We start from the raw sequence: 27,466 nt of genomic DNA, 5'->3' as shown, positions 1-27,466 counted from the left end.
TAAAAGGGCCAAGTTTGAAGACCCCTGCTCTAGCATTATAAGATGAAGTTAGATCAGCACTCTGGTCATTGCCAAATTAGAAAGCTACAGGAATGGCAGAGCAGCTGCAGAAATATAGCAAGAAACAGAAGGTGAATCCATAAAGATTCTAACTAAACTCCAAACCAATTTGCAGAATGGCACAGTGGAAGAAGTCAATCTACACATCAATATCAAAGAAAGGAGAGTTAAGAGGGTGTGCAAACACTCCTACCATTTCACTTGCTCGCAAAATAATGCTTAGGATAATCCAGTGCAGATTGGAACCCCACGTCATGGAAACGGGGACACCATATATCCAAGTTGGCTTTAGAGAAGGCTGACATTATTGTTAATGCACCTGGTTAATTGAGAAAAATCGAAGAATACCAAAAATTCATTCCAGTAGGCTCCTAATACCGATTGCAGGGGGAACATGAGGAAAAACAAAATGTACAGTATTTCTTTAGGTTCTCTCTGTGGGCTTCCCATTTAGATAGTTCCATGGTGGGAACAGGGCGATGGGCTGAATAGGTTTAGCCACACTCTTACTATGTTCTTAATGAAAACTTGTTCAAGGTTAAAGAGAGCAGGGCTAATGGGTTGCTCTCTCTCTCTTTTAGGATAGTGACAACAGTGGGAAGCGGCTGAGGTCCACCCCTGTCTCATGTTCCTGTAATGGTAATGTCCCCTCTCAACATGTATCCCAAAGCCTGGATGTCCCACTTCCAATCTCACTGGGTTAGTAGCCCTCTTTGGTTGCTAGTTAACAGGTTTTCTGGAAAAGAGGGATGCTATCAGACGCAAACACATATGATGGGAATATTGCTCTTGATCTAACACTTTCTAACAGAAGGACATCTTTTAACCCAGAGCTGTCAATCTTAGGACAGGATCGATGGACTTCTAGAAATGATTAAGCCAGTGATGGCAAACCTTTTAGAGACTGAGTGCCCAAACTGCAACCCAAAACCCACTTATGCATCGTCGAGTGCCGGGTGGGTGTGGCCCATTGGGTGGGTGTGGCCCATTGGGTGGTCATGGCCAATTGGGTGGGCGTGGCTGCGGTGGTAACGGCAGACTGGGTGGGATTAAAAAGTTCAATCAATTTCAACTTTGCAAGATTTTTTTTTTCCCGTGAAAAGTTGAAATTGACTGATTGAACCTTTTTTTTTTTTGTACACGGCGACGGAGGCCTAAAGCGAAAAGGTTTTATAAAACCCAGCTGAAGGCCTAGGACGGGGGCGACAGTGCGCGTGCCCACAGAGAGGGCTCTGAGTGCCGCCTCTGGCACCCGTGCCATAGGTTCGCCACCACTGGATTAAGCTATAAAAATAATTGGGAGGGAAGAAGCAAATTTAAAATCTGAACACTTTCCATGCCTTGTACAAGATATGTAAATTCTTCAGCTATAAAGCTAGGCAAGTTTTAAATTCTTTTATTTTATAAAAAAAGAACAATCAATGTGTTCCTGAGATATTAAGTATAGTTTTATGCCTGTCTACTGGTAAGAGTTCATATCTCACTGTTATCACTGCACAAAAATATTAGAAAAAATATATTTTAAAGAATGAAATTAGAATATAAAATGTTCCTACAAATAGGTAAGGTAGCAGTCACTTCTATTTCATTTCTAACTTATTCAAAAATATTTGTACACTACATTTGTGGGGGCTTGCAACGAAGAGAGGAAATGTTTTTGTCTGCTTCTGTCGTTGAACAATGGGACAAATGTGCCAATTTGTTTGCTTCCAGCTTCTTCTGGAGAGTAGTTAAGTTCATATGAAGCTCTGGTGGGGTTTGGCTGTAGCTTAGTGTGATATTTGAACCTAGAGATTATAATTTAATGTTAGGTATATGAACCAGGGCCCTGTGGATTATTCAAAAAAATATTTAAAAATTCCTGGTACAAACTCTGTGGGAAATTGGATAGAGAACTGAAGAATGATTATAAGGCTCTTTCATATCCCAATCTTTTTAAAATTGCATTTTAGGGATTGCGCCGCCTGTGTTGGATATGATTCAAAAGGACCATGTAGCCCCAGAACAAGTGTAAGTGCCTGAATGGAAACAGCATTCTTCTTCCCCTTGAGAACTTAGCTCTTCTATCTGTAATATAAAGAAACCCTGCTCATTGTTCTAGCCTTTTATCCTGTTTGGGGATATAGTGTTTATTTGATAATTTTTATAGTGTCTATTTGATAATTTTCTACTTGTTGAATCTTGGGTATTTTTACATGTTTTATGGACTGACACCCTTTGAGAGAAAAGCATTTTGGTAGAAATTAAAAAAAAATAGATGAAAAATATTCTTAGTTGTTTTGTTCAAATTTTGGAGCACTAGGAGGAAGATAGCATTTGGAAAATGGGAACACTTTAGTAGCATTGATTCCTGCTTGAAGTAGCCCTTTAGCAAAGAGGTAGGGAATTGCTTCTGAAAGTGTATCTGATTTAATTACATTTTCTAACAGGTTAATGGTTCAGGAGGTGCTGAAGGAGCTAGCACAGTATCATAGGTAAGTGTTGAGTATCATCATCCCAAAGTGGCATCTATTATCCCATTACATAATTATTGCCTTGTAAGTCCAGAACGGCTCCTGAAGGTGATGGAATTCTCCCGGAAAAATATAGAAAGACATTCATATTACCTTAATAGAGAGGGGTCAGCAAAAATAGGCTATTCTGGATTTTTTTTTTTTACAAACCATATTTGGCTATGTATCTTTCCTATGTTCCAAGCACTAGACTGGAAGAAAGGTATTTGAAAGTCTGTAGACTCCAGGCAGTATAGTATATAGCATTTACCGATTCTTCCTTTTAAAAATGCTGTTTATATTAATTACTCATATTTAGGAACTCCCATCTCCCTCACAGAGGGACTCTGGGAGGTATACAAATAAAGTATTAAAAGCATAAAAATAGTTTATAAAATTTAAAAGAGGCAAGGAATGTTAAAAAAAATTAATTATAAGGCGGGGGGAGGCCTTTCAGGAAGTTAAATTGCCCCATGGCTGTGTGCTCCTCTCTGCACCCCAAACAACCCTACAGAGCCATGTTTTCACACCTTTCTGGAAGGCCAGGCAAGTGGGGGCTGCCTCACCTCTGGGGAGAGAGTGTTGCACAGGGCAGGGGCAATAGCAGAAAAGGCTCTCTTTCTGGACCCCACCAGTCAGAATTAATGTCATTGTATCACAACATTAAGTGACATAAGAATAGAAAAATGGTGGCGGTTCCTATGTTATTGGATATCCTCACTGTAATTTAGATCAGCAATTTGCTGCACCAGTATTTTCCTTAACTTTTTGAGCTGCCTTTATTGTAATGCCTTATTTGTTTCCTTGCCAGTGCTAAACAGGTGTTGTACTCACCTGAAGGTAAACGTGAAACCCAGCAAAACCTGACCTGGTTTGAATTCCTGTCTAATGAGTAAGTTCCCTCTGCATCTATGCGCATAATGTTACATTTTTGTCCCCAACTCTGCTGTGATTCAACAGGAATAAAGTGCAGTGTTGAATATACAGGTAGTCCTTGACTTACAACCATCACTGAGCCTGGAATTATGGTCATAAGCCATTGTGGTCATTTTTGGATAGTTTTTGTGGCGATTATTAAGCCAACAATGCAGTCGTTAAGTGAATCCATTTTCCTTAATGGTTATTTTTTTTCTGGCAATCGGAAGTAAATGTCAGAAACCAACAAAAATATTGTAAATCATGGTCACATGATCACAGGACATTGGAAATAGTCATAAAGATGAGCTGGTTGTCAAGTGCCCCAAATGCAATTGTGAGGGGAGGGGTTGCAGCCATCATCGAGGGGGGACACGATAGCAGTGTTCCAATATCTCAGGGGCTGCCACAAAGAAGAGGGAGTCAAGCTATCCTCCAAGGCGCCTGAAGGCAGGACAAGAAGCAACGGGTGGAAACTGATCAAGGAGAGAAGCAACTTAGAACTAAGGAGAAACTTCCTGACAGTTAGAACAATTAACCAGTGGAACAACTTGCCTCCAGAAGCGGTGAATGCTCCAACACTGGAAGTTTTTAAGAAGTTTTTAAGAAGAGACTGGACAGCCATTTGTCCAAACATAGGGTTTCTTGCCTGAGCAGGGGGTTGGACTAGATAACCTCCAAGGTCCCTTCCAACTTTACTACTACTACTACTACTACTACTACTACTACTACTACTACTACTACTACTACTACTATTATTATTATTATTATTATTATTATTTCAAAAACGGGTTGTAAGTAGCTTGGGGAAGTCTGTTGCAACTTCAAATGATAGTTAAGCAGCCAGTCAGAAACCGAGGACTACTTGTACAATGATGGCGCTCATGGCAATATGGGATCCGTTCTGTATCTTTGCATTTGTTAGGCTAAGAGGATTTGGAGCCAGTTTTGTATAGTGGTTAAAATGCTGAAATAGAAATCAGGAGACCAGTCACTCTCTGTCTCAACCCAGCTCACCTCACAGGCTTGTTGTGAGGCAGGAGGAAGGAGCATCCCATATGCTCGTCATCCTGAGTTAATTATAAAGACAATAAAGGCGGGTTCTGTCAGGCTGCAGCTCTGCTGGTTGCCCACTTTATAGTTTTGGCACCAAGTAAAAGGCTTACTTTCTAAAGCCTTTTTAGGTGTTTTAGTTTTAGACTGGATGAGATATTTAGCTCTCCTTATTTATTAATTTGGTTTTCTCTGCCTGTCATTTCCATTGGTTAAAATATAGCATATTTATATTCTGTGAACTATTTTGGAAGCTTCTGGAATTGAAGACATAGAAGTTAAATGATCTAAAACAGATTTCCTATAGCTAAATTTATTTATTTCCTTCTTCTCCCCCTTCCCTACTTCAGATATGAGGAGAGTCCAAAGAATGACAAAACTGAAAAGGTGGCTAAGGTGAAGCGGCGGCTGAGCAATCTGCGCAACCGCGTCACTGGCTCATGGCAGAAGGAGAAGGTGAGAGGGCTGTATACAAGCCACTTGACTCAATGAAACATACGCTTTTATATCGGAAGTTTATAATCGAGGTATCATGAGAAAGAAGAATGGAGCAGGAATTGTGCCTCAACGGCAGAGCAGGCATTTTCTTTACAGAATGTCCGATTCAATCCCCTAACTTGTATTAGTATTAGAACAAGCAAGTAAAATAGAAAGATCTCTCTGCTCTGGCCCTAGAGGGAAAAATACAAATATTCTAAAACAGTGGTTCCCAACCTGTGGGTCGGGACCCCATTTGGGGTCGATCGACCATTTCACGGGGGTCGCCAAGAAGGGCTGTCCACCATTTTTTTTGTCCGCCATTTTTTCCCCCTTTTCCGGCGGGTGCCTTACCTCCCTTGGGCTGGGCCAGCTGGTGGTTGGCCTGCTCCGTCTCTGCCGCTTGCCAGCTATGCCTCGGCCGGCGCAGGGGGCGGAACCACGCATGCGCGGCGCTCCCGGGCAGGGAAAGTCCTTGACTTACGACCGGTTGGGTAGTCCTCGACTTACGACCGGTTTAGTCCTCGACTTACGACTGGTTTAGTCCTCGACTTACGACCGGTTTAGTCCTCGACTTACGACCGGTTGGGGTCGCGGCATTAAAAAGGTTGAGAACCACTGTTCTAAAAGAAGCAAAATAGTATTCCAAGAACTGAATTGGAAAGGAATAAGTGAATGGGCGTTTGAGGGCATTTAGTTGTACAAAATCTTGACATTATGGCATTTTCTATTTTCTTAGGGTAAGAATAAAGATCGGGAGAAAGAGGCTATGGAGTCAAAGGAACGAACACAGGCACTGCATGGGCATGAACTAGCACTAGGCGCCTTCTCTAATGGCACCTGTTGTTCTCTCTGTGGCAAAATCCTGCTGAACAAAACAGGGCTACAGTGCCTGAGTGAGTAGCTCCCTCCTGGGTCGCAGTGTGAGTCTGTCTGTCTCCTGGCCAGCTTGGTTTTACATTCTCCACTATGAGAGTTTATGAGTTCTGCTTTCTTCCTCCTCCACTGCATTATCTCAGATGTCATCCCATCTCTGTACACGCAGTCCTCAACTTACTACCGTAATTGAGCCCAACATTTCTGTTATTGAGATGTTTGTTAAGTGAGTTTTGCCCCATTTTACAACCTTGCTGGCCACAATTGTTAAGTAATCGCTGTGGTTGATAAGTTAGTAACCTGGTTGTTAAGGGAATCTGGCTTCCCTGTTGATTTTGCTTGTCAGAAGGTCGCAAAAGGGATTCACATGACATTGGGACATAAGTATGAACCAGTTGCTAAGCATCTGAATTTTGATCAGATGATCATGAGGAGGCTTCAAAGGTCATAACTGTGAAAAACGGCCATAAGTCATTTTTTTGTGTCACTGTAATTTTGAATGGTCACTAAATGAGTTGTTGTAAATTGAGGACTACCTGTACTTAAGGTAGCCACTTCCTATTCTGACATTGCTTTGCACTGAAAGTGTTTTTAGTATTTAGTTCAAAGTTTTTGGTTATGTGCATGCATATGCTTTGTTCGTCTGCAGGAAAACTTGTACTATATTCATTAACTTTTGGCCTGTTGACTAAATTTTGGTAAATGCAGATGACACCAAACTGGCAGGAATAGCCAACACCCCGAAGACAAGCTCAGGATCCAAAAAGATCTTGACAAACTTGAACAATGTGCCCAATCCAACAAAATGAGTTTTTATGTGGAGAAAAGCAAAGTTTTACATTTAGGCATAAAAAAAACCAAAGGTTTAAGTACAGATTAGGCGAGACCTGGCTCAAAAACAGCAACTGTGAGGGGGACCTTGGAGTCCTAGTGGACGATCACATGACTATGAGTCAGCAGTGTGCAGCAGCAGCCAAAAAAGCTAATACAATCCTGGGTTGTATAAACAGAGGAATAGAATCAAGATCACATATGAAGAACAGCTGCAGGACTTGGGTTTGGCTAGTCTAAAGAAAAGAAGAAATAGTGATGATATGATAGCAGCATTCCAGTATTTCAGGGACTGCCACAAAGAAGAGGGGGTCAAACTATTCTCCAAAGCACCAGAGGGCAGGACAAGAAACAATGGTTGGAAACAGATCAAGGAGAGAAGCAACCTGGAATTAAGGAGAAACTTCCTAACAGTGAGGACAATTAACCAGTGGAACAGCTTGCCTTCAGAAATCGTGGACACTCCATCACTGGAGATTTTTAAGAAGAGACTGGACAATCACTTGTCTGAAATGGTATAGGTTCTCCTGCTTGAGCAGGGGGCTGGACTAGAAGACCTCCAAAGTCCCTTCCAGTTCTATTCTGTTCTCTAAATACCTTTTCTATATATAAACTATGCTTCAGTCCTAACTGGGAGGTACCATTGAACATATTCTGAATGGTTGATTATCTGATACAAATCACTATTTAAATACAATTCTACTGCAGGCAAAACATAACAACTAGTAAAACTTCCTGAATTTATTTTAAATAACGTTCTAGTCAGCTACAATAATACATTTCCCTTTTAATTTTGCTTTGTTTTCTGTTTGGGCTACAAATAATGTAAGCAAGAAAGTTAAAAGATAATAATCACACATAAAATTGCATGCAAATCCAATCTTGAGAAATACTTTCTGCATGAAAATCAGACTGCAAGATCATTAACTATGATTAATAAAAACAATAGATTAATATGGTAACCATGAGGCAGTACTCTTAGTGAATTAGAATAGCATACTGCAGTTACAATAGTATAATTGCCTCAGTTACATGAAGCAACGGAAACTATTAAGTCATTTTAAAGATTATCAAGTTTTGATGGAAATTGTGCTTGTATTATTAGACATGCATATTATCGTCTTCAGTTAGGCCCAGTGTTTCTCAACCTTGACAATTTTAAGGCATGTGGACTTCAACTCCCAGAATTCCACAGCCAGCATTGCTGGCTGTGGAATTCTGGGAGTTGAAGTCCACATGCCTTAAAATTGTCAAGGTTGAGAAACACTTGACTGTTAGGCAAAGTAAATAAATAATGGTTTATTGCACAGGCAGCCCCAAAACCACAATTTTACATCTATATTTTTACACATTACTTGTTTTACTTTTTTATGGTACTACTCCTTATATTAACTTTAAATGTCCTCCTTTCTTTAAATTCCCTCCTTTGGAGCAAAGCCTCTCATTAGACCCCCATAAAGCCATTAAACCCTTTCCCTGTCCTCTTGGACAAGCTGCATGTCATGCTTTGCTCCCCGAAAATCTCACGTGATAGAAACTTGGGAGAGCTAAAAAAAGATCTGAAAAGAGAAATTAAACCACATGTACATTTATTTCGTTTTCTTCGCTATCAAAAAAACAGCAACCCCCACCATGGAAAAATAGCTTTCCTCTTCTAAAGGTGCCCGACTTAAAAAAAAAACCTAATGACCGGTAGATATTTAAAAATCCTTGAAATAAATGTTTAGATTTTTATGATAAATGACATAGCCTCAGCCACAAGAGGGGAGAAAAAAACCCACAAGACTAAGCAGACGCGGTTTCCAGGGCAACCAGCTTTTAGACGAGACGGGTAGGGAATCGATATCTCGCGGGATCTTGAAGTTCCGCGAGAGGTCGATCTCAAGAGACTCTGGATTTGGAGTTCGCCTGAAGGAGCGAAGCTGGGAGTTGAGCCAGAAGGGCGGGGAGTTTAAAAAGCCTCGAATCGTTTTTAGAAAGCCTCGCTTGAGATCTCGCGATATCTTTTAGGCTGAGGCGGAGCCGGCAGGTGACTTTAATACCTTTACGTCGCGGGAGTGGCGTTCTCACGCCGCCTGAGGTGTCCCGTAAGGCTGCTCTTGTTGTTCCATCCCGGCAACAGCCTTCCCGCCCTCACTCGCCCCTCGAACCGCCAGGGCTGCGCACGCGACGGAGTCGAGTGGAGAATTGGAATCCCGCGGGCTTTAGCAGGTCTCGCGATATGCTTGGCTGATTCTACGGGGGCGGGGCCAAAGAGGAAGTGTCTCAGTGAGGAGGCGAGGCCGGGTTGGGCCTCTTTGGGGGGTAGGAGAAGGACGCACATCTGTCGCTGAGGACAACGGTCTTACAGGGTAGGCTGGTCCCGAGAGAAGACGAGGCGTCATTTGATGACGTCAGAGGTCAGTATTAGCCACACTGAACCCCACTCAGCTATTTGGGTGGAGGGAGGCTTCTCGTGGAAACCTTGGGAACCTCACACTTCTTTATAACTGGAAATGTATATGCTTTTTGCTTTCCTTTCACCGCTCAAGTTCTTAATCTTCGTGGATCTGTTGCTCTTCGTTTTAACTTTTCTTTATGGAAATAATGGAGGAATTGATGCATATGATGTAGATGAATAAATCAGGTTGTCATTCGGAAGACTTTGTGCATGCCCAGTAATGGTTGCTGGACTTCTTTGAAAACAATGTCTTGAGCCACGAAGAATAGACTAAACCAAGAGGCTATAGTTTCTGCAAGTAGATTGGCATTTCCATTTTAAAAAACCTCTGATATTTAAATTAATGAAGGGTTCAAGAGAATTCCCTCCTGTTGCAGTATTAGAGAGAAATTGGCCCAATGGATAAGCAGTCTTATTTGATATAAGGTGCCTTTATTTATTCCCTGCAGGCAGCCGTTGTTAAGTGATGGAGTACTTCTTTTTTCATCCATCCAGAATACCTTAAAGAGATCTTCGGGTTTAAAAAAAATGGAAATTATCTTCTCTTAGTGTCACTGAGAAGATACTGATCCCTTTCTAACATTTTATGGCTATTAAATTCATTATCTGACTTGTATAACTAAATAGGTTGGCTCTGTAACTTCCCAGAGAGTCAGTATAATTGGTATGACAGTGGGACTCAACAGTCTGATTCAGCATAGGGAAGATTTACGTACTATATTTAGGAGAATTGTCACATTCAGTCATCTTGCATCTCCAGTTAAACAGCAAATGGGATTGGTCAGTAGTGTTTTAAAATAGTTGTAAATTACAGGTTGTTGTATGAGCCTTTTACAAGAAAATCCAAAAGCACCAGCAGGATATTCCCCCCCCCCATATTATTACTGTCAGTGAAAAGATCACAGCATGAGCCATTTTTTAAAGTCTGTTGAAATATTCCTTCATTCTAAAGATGACTGAATAGAATGGAAAAGAAATCACTATAGATGTGGAATTTTAGAAAAAGGCAACTGTACCAATAGAAGAGAGTATATATAACTCAGGGCTGAAGTGTGGTGTTCTCTGAGCTAGTAACATCCTGTGCTAGAAAGGAATGGGGTTTGCTCTATAGTAGCTTGCCTTGTCAGTGTTGCTGACAGGGTTGTTTCTGATAGCTATTTCTGGCCAGCATTAAATGTTCTTTCAAGATTTTGTTGACTACCATTTTTAATGACTTCTTAAATGTAGTGGTTTTCTAAACATTTTATTACAATTTTTTATAAATGTTCAAATTTGATTGCTCATATGTTGCCATGATGGTTTTAGCAGAAGGGCAGTATTAAAATTGTGACAATAATAATAAACTGAAAAGGAAACGTGTTGCTTTTGGTAGGTTGGCCCAGCAATTCTATCCTACAGTTAAATGGAATGATGTGTGTTAGTGGACACGTAGCTCTTACAGTAGTGCAAAGCTGAACAGATTGCATAAATTCTCAGCCTGCGAGGAGATGAAAAGATTCCACTGAGAAAATCTTCAAAAGGTGCACAAACACCCGTAGCCAGAACATTCATCGTTGTGCTGCCAACAACCTTTAGTCTGTGGCTATACTGTTATTGTATGTGTACGCAAAGCCAGTGGCAATTAGGTTCATACTTTTTTGCAGTGACAGCATTCAGTGACACCTGAATACCTCAAGATATTTGCCAATCATCTGATATTTTTGAAAACAGGTTTTCTGATTTTCTTATGGAAATTATAATATTTGGAAAACCGTAGAAGAGAAAAATTGGAACAAGCACTCCAAACTCTTATAATCCCTTGAGCAGATGGCTTGCTTGTACTTCTCTTGGGTTCTATTAAGGGAGGGAAAGATGTCTATGGAGATTCTCAATCATCCAGGTCATGGTGGTCCCAAAGGTGCTTTTCCAAAAGACAACTGGATTTTCTTGGGTTTTTTCCTTGAAAACATTTCGCTTCTCATCCAGGAAACTGAACTGAAGAAGCTTCTTGGATGAGAAGCAAAATGTTTTCAAGGGAAAGAAACCAAGGAAGTCCAGTTGCCTTTTGGAAAAGCACTTTTGGGACAGGGAGAGAAAAGCTTTCCTGCTGCAAGTTCTAAGTTTGAGTTCCACTGGCAGAAGTGCAAAAAAGATACTTTCTGTTTGCCTAGCTAACCTCTCCCTTTTCCCCTCATTTGGGGGGAAAGAATAGAAGCTCTTAGAACAGTGGTGGCGAACCTATGGCACGCGTACCAGAGGTGGCACACGGAGCCCTCTCTGTGGGCACGGGTGCCGTTGCCCCAGTCCCGCCTCCCCGCAACCCCCTCCTCACCAGCAGCCTGCCCAGAGGAGAGGCTCCCCCAGGCATAGCCTACACAAAGCCCCATCACGTGCAGATGATGCTGCGGGGTGCGGGCAGAGGGCGTGGCCGCCATGGCGCTGCAAGGCTACCTGGGCGATCTGTGGTGAGTGGCCCTGCGAGTGGGCGGAGCGGGGGCGGGCCAGGGGGTGGGCCGGTTTTTGGGCACTCGGTCTCTAAAAGGTTCGCCATCACTGTCTTAGAACTTAAACATATACAGCAAGTTTAACAGCTGTTTCCTGAGCTTTCTGCCGTAAGAACAAGATGGCACTCATATATCTTTTGGAAGTCTTGAGATCAATTGATGTACATCAGATTCTTAAAGATACAATTCCTTTAGGTCAGGGGTAGGCAACCATGGCTCTTTTATGACTCGTGGACTTCAATTCCCAGAATTCCTGAGCCAGCTTGGCTGGCTCAGGAATTCTGGGAGTTGAAGTCCACGAGTCATAAAAGAGCCAAGGTTGCCTACCCCTGCTTTAGGTGGAGGATGGAAAAATGGCTGAGGAGGGGAGGAATGTATAGTAGTACAATAGTCCTCGACTTACAATGCTTCATATAGTGACTGTTTGAAGTTACAACGGCACTGAAAAAACTGACTTATTGACCATTTTTTCACACTTACAACCGTTGCACCATCTCCAAGATGACATGATCAAAATGCAGACGTGTGATAACTGACTAATATTTATGATGGTTGCAGTGTCCTGGGATCATATGATCACTTTTGCAACCTTCTGACAAGCAAAGTCATTGGGGAAGCCAGATTCACTTAACAATTGTGTTATTTACTTAACAACTGCAATTTATTTGTGGCAAGAAAGGATGTAAAATGGGGCAAAACTCAGTTAACAACTGTATCACTTAGCAACAGAAATTTTGAGTCAATTTTCATAAGTCAAGGACCACTTGTATACGAAGACCCAGCTATGCCAATTGGCAGGAGTGCTTCAGCTGCTACAATTTCTAAGTACTTTAAATTATGAACTTGTTGCACAAGGCTTAAATTATAGTGGTGATTGCATGCTATGTTTGGATCTTGAGCTGTGGTACAAAGTACTACTGTATGTTATCTCTTGATTATAGGTGTCTCTAACTTTTCCTTCCTTCAGTTGAGTTTAATGGTAAGGCATTACTTGAATGGGCTTCAAAGCCACAATGGCTGTGGGCCTATCAGCTGCTGAAACTAAACTGTGGTATTGTATCTTTAATTAAATAGCTAAGATGTTTAGTACAAAGGTCAAATTGCTGGAAGGTTCCACCAAAGAGAAACAGTGAAATGATTACCTGTATTATCATGTAATTAATCATTTGGCTAGTTGCCTTGAGCAAGAATCAGTTAGAGAGAAAGAGAGAGACTAAGCACTAATTTAGCATTAGGCATCAGATTTATTATTTTGTGGACTGTAATTTATTTGCAAGGTGAATCTTATGGGTCAGCTTAAGGATGACTTTTTCTAAGATATCCTGGGAAGCTTTTCATATGTAGGCAATAATGTGTTAAAATAGGAATATTGAGTTTGTGTAAAAGGAGATATTTTGAAAATTGTCCCTGGATCTTATTTGCTAAGGTAGGTTTAGAGTTTGCTATGGAGGGGTGCCCAGCAGCAAGCTAATTTTTCAAGCCAATTTGGTATGGTGATCAAAATACTGCGTTAGGGTTGGGGAAATGTGGGTTCACCTCCAGCTTCAGCTGTTGTAACTTTTGGTGACTTGGATCATTCTTTCAGCATATCATAGGTCTGCTGAAGTGTTGGAGTGAAAAGAGATCCTAATGTAAGCTGTCTGGAGCTCTCAGATATAAATATAATGAAAAAAAATTAAACTTTCCCCCCTCTGCTCTCAGGCATCCTGTAGGATAGATGCACTGGGGTCAGAACGTTGAAATCCAGTTGCTTGTGACTCACTCATTCAGCCACAAACTTTGCATAAGAAGCTGTGCCACAACTAGACAAGTCTTTGAGCTTTAACTTTTGGTTCACCTGGAAATGGAGACATTTGCCTTGGCACACCCTGTTTTTTTCCCAGCAGGCCTTTCAGGCAGATAATTTTTCATGCCTGTTAATCTCACTTTATAAACATGCCCTCCCAGTGTTTATACAACAGGAATTAGATAGATACCAGGGAAAGCCTGTGTAGAAAATCTCTCCAAGAAAATTATGCTTGTGTAATGAGCCCGAGGCTGCTCTTTAAGAAGGTTCAGAAAGAAAGGCTATACAAAAATGAAAACAGTCAAATTAGAAGGATCAATGTCTCACCTCACTGTCCTCCCACTTAAATAACCAGGATTACTACATGCCAGGTGAAATAGGAAAGAGATTCCTAAAAGTATTTCTGTTTGATGTCTCTGGTGCTTGATGTTTCTCAAACTGAAAGCTTCTTAAAGAATTTTTGTCCTGCATTGTCTTCTCTCTACAAAATAATTTGTGTTTAGAGATGAGTGTATGGTGGCTGAGAAAAAAGGACTACATCTAATAGCCAGGTTGATCTTTCAGACCTGGTTCTATTTATACTTTATTTACAGTCTAAATTTCTAGTGCTGCCCACTTGTCAATAATTCTGGGCAGCTCACAAGGATTAAAAAAAAGAAAAACAGTACACTATGGGGAGTCCTTAGCTTATGACCACAATTTAGACCAGAGTTTCCATTACTAAGCAAGGCTGTGGTTGAGTGACCTCCAATTTTATGCATTCTTTTGCCATGATGAATCACAAAGTTGTTAAGTGAATTTGGCTTCCACCATTGACTTTGCTTGTCAGAAGCTAGCTGGAAAGATTGCATATGGTGGTCACCTGACCTGCAATCATAGTAAATACATGCTGGTTGCCAGCACCCAAATTTTAACCATGTGACTGTAGGGATGCTGCATGAGTTGTAAGTGCGAGGACTGGTTATAAGTCATTTTTTTAAAAAACCGGACTACATGTACTACCAGAAGTTGAATATATCATTTTTAAATTTCATTTAAAAGAGGTTGTGATATCTTGCAATGTCGTAAAGTTTCCAACAGAGCAATTTTGTGTTAGTGTATCAGTCCAGCTCATACATAAAGATAAGAAATTTGAGGAAATAGGCAAGTGTTTGCTGCAGGTTCATTTTTGGCTCGTTGCTTTGGAAATTGCTTCCAGATTTTATGCTTGTGATGAAAAAAAAATGAAACTTTGATTTTGATTTTGCTGATTAGATAAGTTGTTATAGAAATGGCTAGTATATATTACTGTGTAAAAGGAAAAAGTAGAAGTTGTAATGTTATTATTTTCTATTGTGCTAAAAAGAGTCAGAAGTCAATGCTTTTTCCTTCTTTTTCCCCCCTCTACCCCACATTTTACTTCCTTCCTTTTTCCCTCCCTTAGTTTTCCACTATTTTTATTTTCCTTTATATTTATTTTCTGATAAATCAATAAAAAGTAGAAGCTATAATATTATTTTCTACTGTGCTAAAAAGAGTCAGAAGTCAATGCTTTTTTCTTCTTTCCCCCTCTACCCCACATTTTTACTTCCTTCCTTTTTCCCTCCTTTAGTTTTCCACTATTTTTATTTTCCTTTATATTTATTTTCTGATAAATCAGTAAAAAAATTCCTGCTAGCAGGAGTGCTGTAGAAACCAAGAATTTTCTGCCCTTTTAAAAAAAATGTGTTACATCTGAATTTGCTTCTTCATGAGCCAAAAACAAATCCTCATTAATAATTCTGGTATATTAAATGAACAACAAACCAATTATCCTTTGAACATAATGCTAAACAAACAGTGGCTGTATACGTGTTTATTTCCTTAATCCCTGGGTGGATGTACTATGGTAAGTGTTTTTAAAATGCTGTATATTAATGGGGGTTCTTTTTAGGAGATATAAATACGTGTCCCTTTAGAGATCTTCTGTTGACAAAGAGATATTCTCAAATATATTTTGGTCCCAATAGCCTGTGTTTTTTTTTTGTCTTGAGTTAATTTTCTTACTGGGAAACTTCCCACACGGGTATACAGGTAGCTCTCAATTTATGACCACATCTGAGCCCAAAATTTCTGTTGCTAAGCAAGACAGTTGTTAAGTGAGTTTTGCTGCATTTTACAATTTTTCTTGCGACCGTTGTTAAGTGAATCACTGGAGCTGTTAAGTTAGTAACACAGTAGTTATATCAGTGTTTCTCAACCTTGACAATTTTAAGGCATGTGGACTTCAACTCCCAGAATTCCACAGCCAGCAATGCTGGCTGTGGAATTCTGGGAGTTGAAGTCCACATGCCTTAAAATTGTCAAGGTTGAGAAACACTGAGTTATATGAATCTGGCTTCTCTGTTGACTTTGCTTGTCAGAAGATCACAAAACGATCACCAGACCCCGGGACGCTGCAGTTGTCATAAATATGAGCCAGTTGCCAAGTGTCCAAATTTTGATCATGTGACCATGCAGATACTGCAATGGTCGTAAGTGTGAAAAACGATCATAAGTCACTTTTTCCAGTGCCGTTGTAACTTTGAATGGTCGCTAAATGAATGGTTATAAGTTAAGGACCACCTGTCTTCAATTCAGCACACCATGTCTGAAATTATAAAATCTATCAATGGGCTTTCAGGTGCTTTTCTCATGTACTAAATAAACTTAGACACATTTCTGGCATGCATTTGTTTGTCTTTTGGGAGTTTTTTTGGCCAAGCGGTTTTGACATGTACAGTAAAGACTCTGCCTTTAGCACTGTAGGAGTTGGGGAATTATGACAGATGTTGGGGCTTTGGTGGAGTGCTGGTTTCAGAATCCCTGTGGCTGCTGTGCAGATTTGCATTTCAAACAATTCAGAACAGAGCTTTGAGGCAAGACTGGTTGGTTTCTGCTTTTCAGCATTTCCACTTCCTAGATACTTCAAATACCTTTCAGGGTGAGGTCACTGTGGTTATTTTTGTTCCTGGTGTCTCATTCTGTACTTCTTTGAAGTCATTCTAATGGCTGTTTAGGTCAGAAGTGGGAGTTGAAGGTGAAGATATTGGGAAGAGAAGTACAAGGACTTCTACTCAGGGAGACGTTTGAAGACTTCGGTGCCTGGCAGGCCTTGAGAGGCTGTGATTCAGCTCCCGTTTGGTCTTTCTGTTGCTGCTTCAGCTGTTGACACAGGACCTCGCCAGAGTGCTCAGCGCTGTCCACGGTAGAAGAGAAAGGTCAGATACGGATCCCAAAAGGTTTCAACAAAGGGCAGATGACCAGGGAGAAGACAGGTACTCCTCAATTTACAACCACAACTGAGCCCAACATTTCTCTTGTTAAGCGAGACATTTGTTGAGTGAATTTTGCCCCATTTTGTGACCTTTCTTGCCTCAGTTGTCATTGTGAATCACTGCAGTTGCTAAGTTAGTAGCCCGGTTGTTAAGTGAAACTGGCTTCCCCGTTGACTTTACTTGTCAGAATAATATCGCAAAAGGGGATCACATGACCTTGGGACACTACATCCGCCGTAAGTATGAACCAGTTGCTAAGCATCTGAATTTTGATCACCTGATCACGAGAGTGCCACAAAGGTCGTAAATGTGAAAAACGATCATAACAGTGCTGTTGTAACTTTGAACGGTCACTAAACAAACTATTGTAAGTCAAGGACTACCTGTTTGCCATGTTTCAGTGATGTACAATAAAGTTGGATTTTGGCCAAAGAGGAGACAAAATAAAATGACTATTTTTGTGAAAAGATTTAAAGGAAGTAAAAAAGGTAGTGTCCACAGAGGCCATTCCAGGCAAATAAAACTTCTTTCCCTCTGGCAGGCAGTGTGGGGGGTGGTGTTACCTAATAAGTGCAGTCATTATTGAACTAAGGGGTGCAGCAACAGCTTTACATATTTATATTTTGTGGTAGGGAGGAATGAAGACTTTTTTCATGACTGTAATCAGCTGCTTTTGTTTACATTGCACCCAGATTTGTAAATGTCTCTTTGCTTAAGGTCTTCTGTGGAAAGGAAAACTTTCCTCCAAGCAGAAATCACAAAGAAACAGCTTTTGGTTTTCTCTTATGCTTGCACAGAAATGGTGATCTTAGCCAAATAAGGTTTTTCATCAGTTCCTGTACATTTTCCATCTGCTCAAATGGCTCCGGAATAGAGGAGGCTCTGAGTTTAGCAGAAATCTTTGCTTCCTTGTGCTGTAGCCCAAACAGTTCTGCTAACTTAAAGCTGAGTCTTTAAGTTGTACTCTTCTTAGCCAGTTCAGCCTGTTTGTTGCAAGGACATGGTGTGCGGTTGCTGGAGTGTGAAAGGGCTGCCATTTATTGGGCTATATCTTGTGTGAATTATGTAATCTGGTTCAATTTGCCTTGGAAACTGTAACCTCTGAATTTGACGTCTGTTGCAGGAGAGGAGGGCGGTATTCAGCCAGCATTTGGCAACTCTTGAGCAAAACCAGAGAAGCAAAAACCGACTTTGACGGTTTTAAAGGCAGTGGTTACTAATAGGCTATACTGTATATCTGGATCATTCTGTTTCCACATGGATCTGTCTTGAACACAGAGGTTATACTAATTTAAGGTCCTGAGCTTTACTTAAAAACTTGTCAGTCTGTGGTCTGGAAAAGTCCTCTTATCTACCCTGGAGACTGGGTATCCATTGCCAGTTACAGCAGAGTTAATATCGGGGTGTAATATTGTTCAGACAGTGCGTAAACTAATTCAGGTGGCCTTTTTCAGTCTTGCCACCTCCCAGCTTCTGCTGCTGCTCCTTGCTGTTCCATGATCAGCATGAAAACTAGGAGAGAGAGAGCCCACTTGACATCATGCTGTAACAACAAATTTTTTAGTAGATAGAATTTTGCTATAATTCCAGCTGCTTGCAGGGGTTTAAAAAGATGGTCTGAGTACTGGTGAAGCATCAACTTTACATGGAGGAGATCCTAGTTTTAGACTCTGGTATTTCCAATTAAATTACTTGCCTTGGATTTTATAATAATAAATAATAATAGAGTTGGAAGGGACCTTAGAGGTCTTCTAGTCGAACCTCCTGCTCAGGCAGGAAACCCTATACCATTTCAGACAAATGGTTGTCAGTCTCTTCTTAAAAGCTTCTAGTGTTGGAACATTCACAACTTCTGGAGGCAGGTTGTTCCACTGATTAATTGTTCTGTCAGGAAATTTCTCTTCAGTTCTAGTTGCTTCTCTCTTTGTTTAGTTTCCATCCATTGCGTCTTGTTTTTTGGGGGGAACTACAATTAGTAAGAATAAATTTAAAGCTGGAAGGGACCAATGGTCTGAATTCAGTCTAGGACAGTTTCATGTGCTTAGAACAGTGGCGGCGAACCTATGGCACGCGTGCCAGAGGCGGCACTCGGAGCTCTCTCTGTGGGCACACGTGCCGTTGCCCCAGCCTCGCCTCCCCCCGTGACCCCCTCCTCACCAGTAGCCCCCCTGGAGGAGAGTCGCCCCCGAGCGTGGCCCATGCAGAGCAGCACAGCCAAGGACATGGCAGCCAGGCAGCATGGACAAGACTCTGCCCTCACGCCCCATCGTGCACAGTTGATGCTGCGGGGCGCAGGCAGAGGACGTGGCCGCCATGTCGCTGCTGGGCTGCCTGGGCGATCTGCGGCGGGTCCTGGAGGCCCTGCAGCGGGTCCTGAGTGGCCCTGCGGGCAGGCAGAGCAGCAGGTGGGGTGGGTGTGGAGTAGGGGCAGGGCAGGGGGTGGAGTGGGGCGGGGCCATTTTTTGGGCACTCGGTCTCTAAAAGGTTCGCCATCACTGGCTTAGAAGAATACTTTGATAAATAAGAATGTGTGTTAAAAGAATCTGTTGACCACCTTACAGTGTAGTATCCTTGTTGTTGAAGGAGGGTTTGGGCTAATTGGTTGGAGGGAGATCAGCTTTCCTAACTAGTTACTCTTTAATGACAGTGATGATGTTATTCAGTCATGTCTGATTCTTGACGATGCTATGGACCAAGTCTCTTCACTTCTTCTGATCTTGCACTACGTCTTTGAGTTTGTCTATGCTCTGGTTGGTGTCAGCTTTGATGGTGCACTCTTTAACAGGACTGAGCAAAGGAATAAAGGTCATTTGGGCACACAGGGTGTTCATGTGACAAGTGCAATTCTTCTAAAGCAGCTCCATCTTCACATGGTTACCCAATCCTAAAAAATGATTATAGGAAAAGATGTCTGAGGATTTGCAACACATTTGCAATGTAAATGTGTTATATGTTACTTATATGTAAGGGTGTAGGTCTATGCATATGTTGTATATTGTATATTTTAAATGTGATGTATGTGTACACTTTGAGAGCAAGCAACTAAATTTCATTTTTAATATGTGCCGTTGTGCCCACAGGAAAAAATGATAATAAAGGTTATCTAATCTAATCTAATTTGTAATATCCATAAGTGCAGTCCATGGTATTCTTTGGAATCTTTAGCATCATATTGGTTTGCATGTGCCATATTGGTGTTGTTTCTATAGGACTGTCGTTCTGTAGTCTTTTAAAGACACTGCTAACCTTAGGGTAACCACATATAAGTGTCCATGTGCATATATGAAAAAATGACCTCAATTTTATTTTTCTTTCCTCGTCAGATTGTGCAGTAAATGTTCACAAAAACTGCAAGAATCTTTTGCCTGAATGCAGCAGCAGCAGATCCAAGGTAGATTGTGCAATCTTACTCATACACACATTCATTCATTCATTCATTCATTCATTTATTTCTGTAGCATATTTATTTCTTATAGCTCAAATACAGGTTCACAATACAGGTAAAAATTAAACATGCTGCCTAGGTCTATAATTTATATCAAAGTGTTTCATAATGTGAAGGCTGCTATTTTTGTTCTTTTATAAAATAGTTCTGATAGAGCTGTTATTAACAGAATAACAGAGTTGGAAGGGACCTTTGAGATCTTCTAGTCCAACTCCCTGCTCATCAGGAGCCCCTATATCATTTTAGACAAGTGTTGTCCAATCTCTTCTTTAAAATCTCCAGTGATGGAGGACACACAACCTCCGAAGGCAAGCTGTTGATTATTCCAATTTATGTGAAAAGACATAATTGTTTATTTTTAAAGTTAGAATACGGCATTATCTATGCTATAGTTGTTGCAGTTGAATGTTTGTGAACAGTAGTCAATGACTTGAAGAAATGAATCAATCAATTTATTTTAGGTAAAGATAAACAATTATAGTCCATTAATAGCAGTGGGTGGAGGCAGAATTCGTGAAAATGAGTTAACTACTTCCTGAATCTTTCTAAAAGAAGCTCTAATTAACAGGTTTAAAATAGGCTAATAGTTTATCTTGCTCAGTATTGGTAGATAACTACAAGCATCTTTTAAGTTACTCAGGGAGAGAGGTTCCTTTTCTATCACTTGCTACCAAATTATTAGTGTTCTTTCTCAAAGATGTACAGTACTGCTAGTGTCCCTGATGGAAAAAAATGGAGAATATTATTGGTTGACTTATTGATGCACAAAATGAAACAAGAATATTTGTTTAAATATTTTAAAACTTACCCTGTACCAGTAGTCCTTGACTTACAACTATTTGCTTAGTGACTGTTCGAAGTTGCAGTGGTACTGAAAAAAAGTGACTTATGACCATTTTTCACAATTACGACCATTGCAGCATCCCCTTGGTCACATTATTAAAATTCTGGCACTTAGCAACTGGCATGTATTTATGATGGTTGCACTGTCCTGGGGTTATATGATCACCTTCCTCACTGACTTCTGACAAGCAAAATCAATGGGGGAAACCAGATTTAACGATCACATATTTCACTTAACAACCGTAGTGATTTGCTTATGGTAAAAAAACATAAAATGGAGTGAAACTCAACAACTGCCTTTCCTAGCAACAAAAAGTTTGGACTCAATTGTGGTCATAAGTCAAGGACTACCTGTACTGGGGAATATTCATTTTCCATTTAGTTAAAACTGGGAAGAGTGAGAGGGTTAATTGTTCGTTAATATGTTGCTCTAGTCTAAACAGCCATTTAAACCTTGAAGTAGGATTGAGGAACATGTCCTTCCAGGTAATTCTTTCCCTGAACATTGACTCTGCTAACTAATGTTTATGGCAGGCTAGTGTTTAGAATAGAATAGAGCTGGAAAGGACCTTCAAGGTCTTCTAGTGCAGCCCCCTACTCAAGTAGGAGAAGTATACCATTTCAGACAAGTGACTGTCTAATGTCTCTTCTTAAAAACCTCCAGTGATGGAGTGCCCATGATTTCTGGAGGCAAGCTGTTCCACTGGTTAATTGTCCTCACTGCCAGGAAGTTTCTCCTTAATTCCAGATTGCTTCTCTCTTTGGTCAGTTTCCAACCATTGTTTCTTGTCTTGCCGTCTGGTGCTTTGGAGAATAATTTGACTCCCTCTTCTTTGTGGCACCCCTCAAATACTGAAATACTGCTATCATGTCACCCCTGCTTTTTCTTTTCTTTAGACTAGCCAAACCCAAGTCCTGCAGCTGTTCTTCATATGTTTTAGTCTCCAGGCCTTGGATCATTTTAGTTTAGGGCATTAGATTAATGTGGCAACTTCATAATTGTACATATTTGTTTAATTATTGGAACTTAGTAGAAGATCTCATGGTGTACAAGTCGCCAGAGGGATTTGACAGAGTTTAAATGGATCTGTGAAGAACACAATTTCCAGAAAAGTAGTGCTTTATTTGAAAATAAAAAAAAATATAATAAAGAAACACCAAACACCTACTTAAAGACTGATATTCCTAGTTATCCCTACTAGGTAGACTAGATCAGGAAATCAACTCCACAAAAAAACCACAAAAAAACTAATTTATTGAGATTGGCTGTAATAACAGAATTTTGCAAGATTGATCCAGAAGGTCTGATTTACAGACAATGTGTATTTATGAATGGGCTGCCTATTATTAAACACAGCAAAAGGCGTTCTCCTTCTTTGAGCCAGTGAATTGCTGAAGCCACACAGTGATTTCACACTGGAGCTCTACGTTTTTATGTGTGCCATGAAAACATTACGCGGCTTCAGCATTTCGTTGGCTGGAGGAAGGGGAATGCCATCTGCCTTTTGTAATATAGGTAGTCCTTGGCTTATAACCATTAATTTAATGATTGCTTGAAGTTACAGTGGCACTGAAATTAAACAAAGTCCACTCACACCAGTAAATCACACCAGGCCTTTTCCAAATGTTGCTCTGGACTTTAAAATGTTTCTGTCCCTTTTCCCCAGGTAATGGTTCTTGCATATTTTCATCCAGGTCATCTTCCTTACTCTTTACAGCAGGCATGTCAAACTCGCGACGCAACGTATTGGAGCTTTTTCGCCATTGCCGGCAATGGGGTGGGCGTGGCTTCCCGATGACACGTCCGGCCCGCGGGCTGGCAGTTTGACACCCCTGCTTTACAGTAATAAGCTTCCATTGGGTAATTCAGAATCTGAGATATAAACCCCAGAGTTCCTGTGGATATTTGAAGCTCCCATTCAATCTTCAGTGCTCCTTGTTTAAGAGTACAGTTAGGTCTTTACTAATACGGCTGAGGGAATTCAAAGCTGTTATTTGAATGGAACAACAGAGCTGTTGTTCAGTGGAAACTAAACCAGTTTTGACATGGAGCTGAAGTATATCTGATTCTTTCTGTCTCTTCTCTTTCTGTTATAGCAAAGGGATTTGCAACTCCGGCCCCCAGGCTCCCCCCCTAGTTTACTCCAGAGTGCCTGCCGAGGTTTGTATAAAATATTTTTTTGTGTTCTGATTTTGAATATGGAATGCTTGGTACTGCAACTTTGAAAAATACATTATTAAAAGTTTAAGCATTGCAGGGTACGGTTTGTGGAATGCTGTCAAAAAGAGTGGAGCAGCTACTCTGTCCTGATTGGAGAAAAGTCTAGAATGTTCTTTAGCCAGGCTATTTTTTTTTTATTGTGCTGTGAAACTTTTTTTTAAAAAGCAGAGTAGGAAGGGAACAACCACCGCAGAGCAGTGAGAAAATCAATAAGCTGGTTTTTCATTGATTGGTTATTCTGTAACTGTGAAATTGAAAAATATATCTGGATTGTCAGCTTTTATTAAATTGTGCCTGTGGACAGAGCTTATTATATATTTAGGCCATTATCTTAAATATTCTCCAAAATTAAACTGGCAAAAGAAGCTACGAGAAAAGCAAAGAAACATCTCTTGAAGATGTGGAACAAATTGGGAAGATTATTTTCTTAGCCTTAGATTTTACTTCTGTAGTAATTTTATACATGAGAATATATATGAAAATATATGCATCCTGCTGAAACTGGTCTTTGCTGCAATGCCATCTCTGAGCAGCCTTAGAGAGAGTCTCTGGGAGTTGGGTGGCATATAAATTTAATAAACCATAACTAGTAGTAGCCTTTATTTGCACCAGGGGTGTCCAACCTTGGCAACTCTAAGACTTGTGGAATTGAACTCCCAGAATTCCCCATGCTAGCTGGGGAATTCTGGGAGATGAAATCCACAACTCTTAAACTTAAAGTTGCCTACGTTAAGACACCCCTGATTTACATCAAGTTTTTCCCAAGAACCTAGGATGTCATAATCTATCAACATGGTATATGTGCAGATCAAAGCAATATGGCCTCTTGTTATGGACAGATGGAAATTTTGTCAATGTGCAGATTTTCTAAGTGCCATTCAAGATTTTTTGGTGTGGCAACCAGTGTATTGATAATCACTGGGATCACCACTGCCAGTTTATGCCATAATCTTTCAACTTCAATTTGCAGATCTTGATACTGTGTGATCCTCCAATTCTTTATCTTCTATTCTACTATCCCCTGGTATTGCCACATCAATTATCCACATTTTCTTGTTTTCAAACCAGTTAAATTTGGTGTGTTATGCACCAAGATTATTAGTTTGTATTTGGAAATACCACAGTATTTTAACCTGTTCATTTTTGACTCCTTTTTGAACTATATGTTCCTAACATTTTTTCATTACTGGCAAATGGTAATTTTTATAGAAGTTCCAGTGAATCGGTTTGGTGACTGGGTTATATCATTGATTATATAGTCTGTGCAATTTTCTTGCGGAAGCTTGTATGATCTACTCTTGAAACACCCCAAATTTAATTTTCCCCTCGATTTTTTTGTAATAATTGACCATGTAATGCTTTTCCTTGCCAGCAGTCGGTTTGTGTTTTTATAACATTATTTCGACTTTCGTGTTTTGTTTCCTGTACATTTAGTAAGTTCCAATTTTTAGCTTGCATTAGTTAAAATTCTAAAGTTCTTGACTGTTTTACTTTATCAGCCAATGCATGCTTTTCTTCTTTGATAATGTAATTTATTAAATCTGATATTACTCATTTATATTTATTGTTTATAATATATATGTAGATGTATACATACATAAATATATTTATAAATAATTACTATTTAATAATATTTATATAATAATAAATAGTAATAAGAATTATTATCTATTTAAGGAATTTCTGATTTTGTTTATTGCATAGTTATATATATTACCCATTTTCATACAACTTAATGATTGAATATATTGATTCGATTTACAGAATCAAAAGATACATATGGTTAAAAACAAGAACAGACTGCAATTTTCTATCTAAAAAGCAGCCTTCATACCACTAATTGTTAAGTAGAACAGTTTTTAAATGAGCCATGAAAGGCAAGGAAATCTGAGGTATTCCTTATTGTGGGAAGCAAGATTATCCTGAGCCTGGGGACAGTTCCATAGAAATATATTGTTGGGCCCACTTCTCTTGCTTCATTTAGGAAAGGGATCCTCAGTCATTCCTCCTTAGAAAAATGTAAGTAGTCTGGATCTTGATGAGAGGGCTGGCCCTGTAGGTCTTTGGGAATCAGGCCAGACAGGGATTTCAGGGTGATGACAAATACTTTGAACTAGACCCAGGAAATAAGGTGGTAACTAGTGCAGTGACTGATATTAGATGGCAGGATATGAGCTTACGTTGCAGATGGCAAAACTTATTAAGGGCTCTGTCTATTCCCTCGATTTCCACAAATTTGAAAGAATCCTCTCTGAGCAATCAGGAGATCAGCTCTGAGGAAAGGAAAGGAAAGGAAAGGAAAGGAAAAAGGACTTACAAACGTGTCAGGAGCAATTTTACTCTTGTAAAATTGTGCAAAAGATAACCTTTAATAATCCTCTCTCCCAGCGGCTTCCCTGACCTTTCATTGCCTTAGCTCCTCACAACCCCTCGCAACTCCTTTTTTCTCGCTCACCCCGGCCACCCCTCACAAATACCTCACCCTTCGCCTGCTCCCCTCAGACCTATAACCGGCGCCCCACTCCAGCAGCCTCACTCCGACCCTCACGGGGGTCAAGCCAACTCGGAGCCATCGCCCTCACCACCGCCAGTGGGGCTGGGTCCCTCAGCAATGGTGGGGGTGATGTTGAGGGCCGGTGGCACCAGTTTCCTCTTGGCCGGCATGGCGGTGGCAGCAACAGTGGCGGAGGCTGGGGCTCACATTCCGTTAACGCCTAGCGAGGAACCCGCTTCAGAAGAAGCAGCAGCAGTGGCATCATCACCTGGCTTGACTGCCCTAAGAGAGGCCGAGGCTGCAAGCAAGGCCTAAACCTCTCAGCCCAGCCCTGAGGTAAAATCGCGAAGAGCCGTGAGGAGGAGAGGAAAGGGGCGTGGCCGAAGCGCGAGTGCGCACTTGGGTGCACGAGGGAGAAACTGGGGAAGAAACATCTCCCACAAACTCGCTGTTCCGCCATTGGCTGGGACTCTCGCCGCCATCCACCCACTCTCTCCTCGCAATTGAACAGCTTGCCCGGGAGGTTGAGGCGGGCCAGATAAAAAGACAAGGCGGGCCACATGCGGCCCGTGGGCTGTAGTTTGAGGACACCTGCTTTAATAGATTGCTGGATAAGAGTCTGTAGATAGGAGAAGTAACCAGGCTTCATTGCTTTTAGCATTCTGGTGTAGTCCTAAACATGATTATGTACCGGTAGTTGTGCATGGTTACATTTACTTCTCATTTTTGATGATCTAGGCATCTCTTTATTTAACTCATTTTTCTGAAGCTCCTTGGAAAAACAAGAAGCCGCGAGATACCGTGTTTCCTCGAAAGTAAGGCCTACCCCAAACATAAGCCCCAGCTTGATTGTTGGGGGTGGGCCTAATATAAGCCCTACCCCAAAAATAAGCCCTAGTTTTGGGTTGAGGCACACACCTAAAAAGCAAGCTAGTGCTGGGGTGGGGGGAGTGGAGCTGCCCCTCACGTCCTGCACCCACTTACCTTGCAACCAGGCCTCTCCTCACCGGCCCACTTCTTCTGCGGCGTCTCCTGCAGCCAGGCCTGCATTTCTCAGTCACAGGCCTTTCCAGAAGGCCACTGCAGCCGAGAACCGAGCTATGGATTCCATAGCTCGGTTCTCGGCTGCAGAGGCTTTCCGGAAAGGTCTGACTGCAAAATGCAGGCCAGAATGCAGCGGCAGAATGAAGCTGCTCCTTCAGCTGCAGAAGAAGTGGATCGGCTGGGCGGGGCTGTCGGTGCCGGAGGTGAGTAAGACATCCCCCCAAAATAAGACCTGGTGCCTCTTTTGGAGGAGAAAAAAAAAGACCTGGTCTTATTTTCGGAGAAACACGGTATCTACAGAGAAAAGGAGACTGCATGGAAGCAGTGATATCTGGTGCTCTTCCTGCATCTAAGTTCCAGCTGTCAGTGAGATGCATAATGGAGCAACCACAAGATCATTGGGAACTCTCCACATGCCCTAGGAAATCCCCAGGGATCCATCCAGCCTCTGTGATAGAGGTGCTTAATTAGTCCATCATCCTTGCAGAGGTTGACCCTGCTGACAACATGCATACAAACCAAAATGTGCTCTGACCACAGCAAAGGGCTGGTGATCATTTTTTCCATTACCCAATTCCATCACATCTCCTCCAAGGCAAATACCAGATTATCATGTGACAGTTTGTATTTGTAGGGGCTAATATCTACAAGACAGGGATAGGGCCGTGGAGGCTGTAAAACCTCTGAGCTATCAGGATGTCCCTCAGGGCATGGATGTTAAAAACTCCCAG

At 41.1% G+C, this 27,466-nt stretch overlaps 1 protein-coding gene across 1 annotated transcript in view; it reads left to right on the top strand.

The window, feature by feature from the left end:
* ARHGEF18 (Rho/Rac guanine nucleotide exchange factor 18) overlaps window positions 1-27,466 on the top strand; it is a 71,630-nt gene that overhangs the window by 14,744 nt on the left and 29,420 nt on the right. Inside the window, exons 3-10 of the mRNA XM_029282976.1 lie at window positions 642-759; window positions 2,013-2,070; window positions 2,490-2,534; window positions 3,364-3,444; window positions 4,871-4,976; window positions 5,737-5,893; window positions 20,012-20,079; window positions 23,074-23,137. Of these exons, the coding sequence (XP_029138809.1) occupies window positions 642-759; window positions 2,013-2,070; window positions 2,490-2,534; window positions 3,364-3,444; window positions 4,871-4,976; window positions 5,737-5,893; window positions 20,012-20,079; window positions 23,074-23,137 (697 nt within the window). The remainder of the gene's footprint in view (window positions 1-641; window positions 760-2,012; window positions 2,071-2,489; window positions 2,535-3,363; window positions 3,445-4,870; window positions 4,977-5,736; window positions 5,894-20,011; window positions 20,080-23,073; window positions 23,138-27,466) is intronic.

The sequence above is a fragment of the Protobothrops mucrosquamatus genome, unplaced genomic scaffold (assembly GCF_001527695.2).
Source record: "Protobothrops mucrosquamatus isolate PMUCROS unplaced genomic scaffold, P.Mucros_1.0 scaffold6, whole genome shotgun sequence".
In the NCBI taxonomy this organism is placed as follows: Eukaryota; Metazoa; Chordata; class Lepidosauria; order Squamata; family Viperidae; genus Protobothrops; species Protobothrops mucrosquamatus.
The sequence above is the reverse complement of the archived record's forward strand: the minus strand, read 5'-3'. Positions and strand labels throughout refer to the sequence as shown.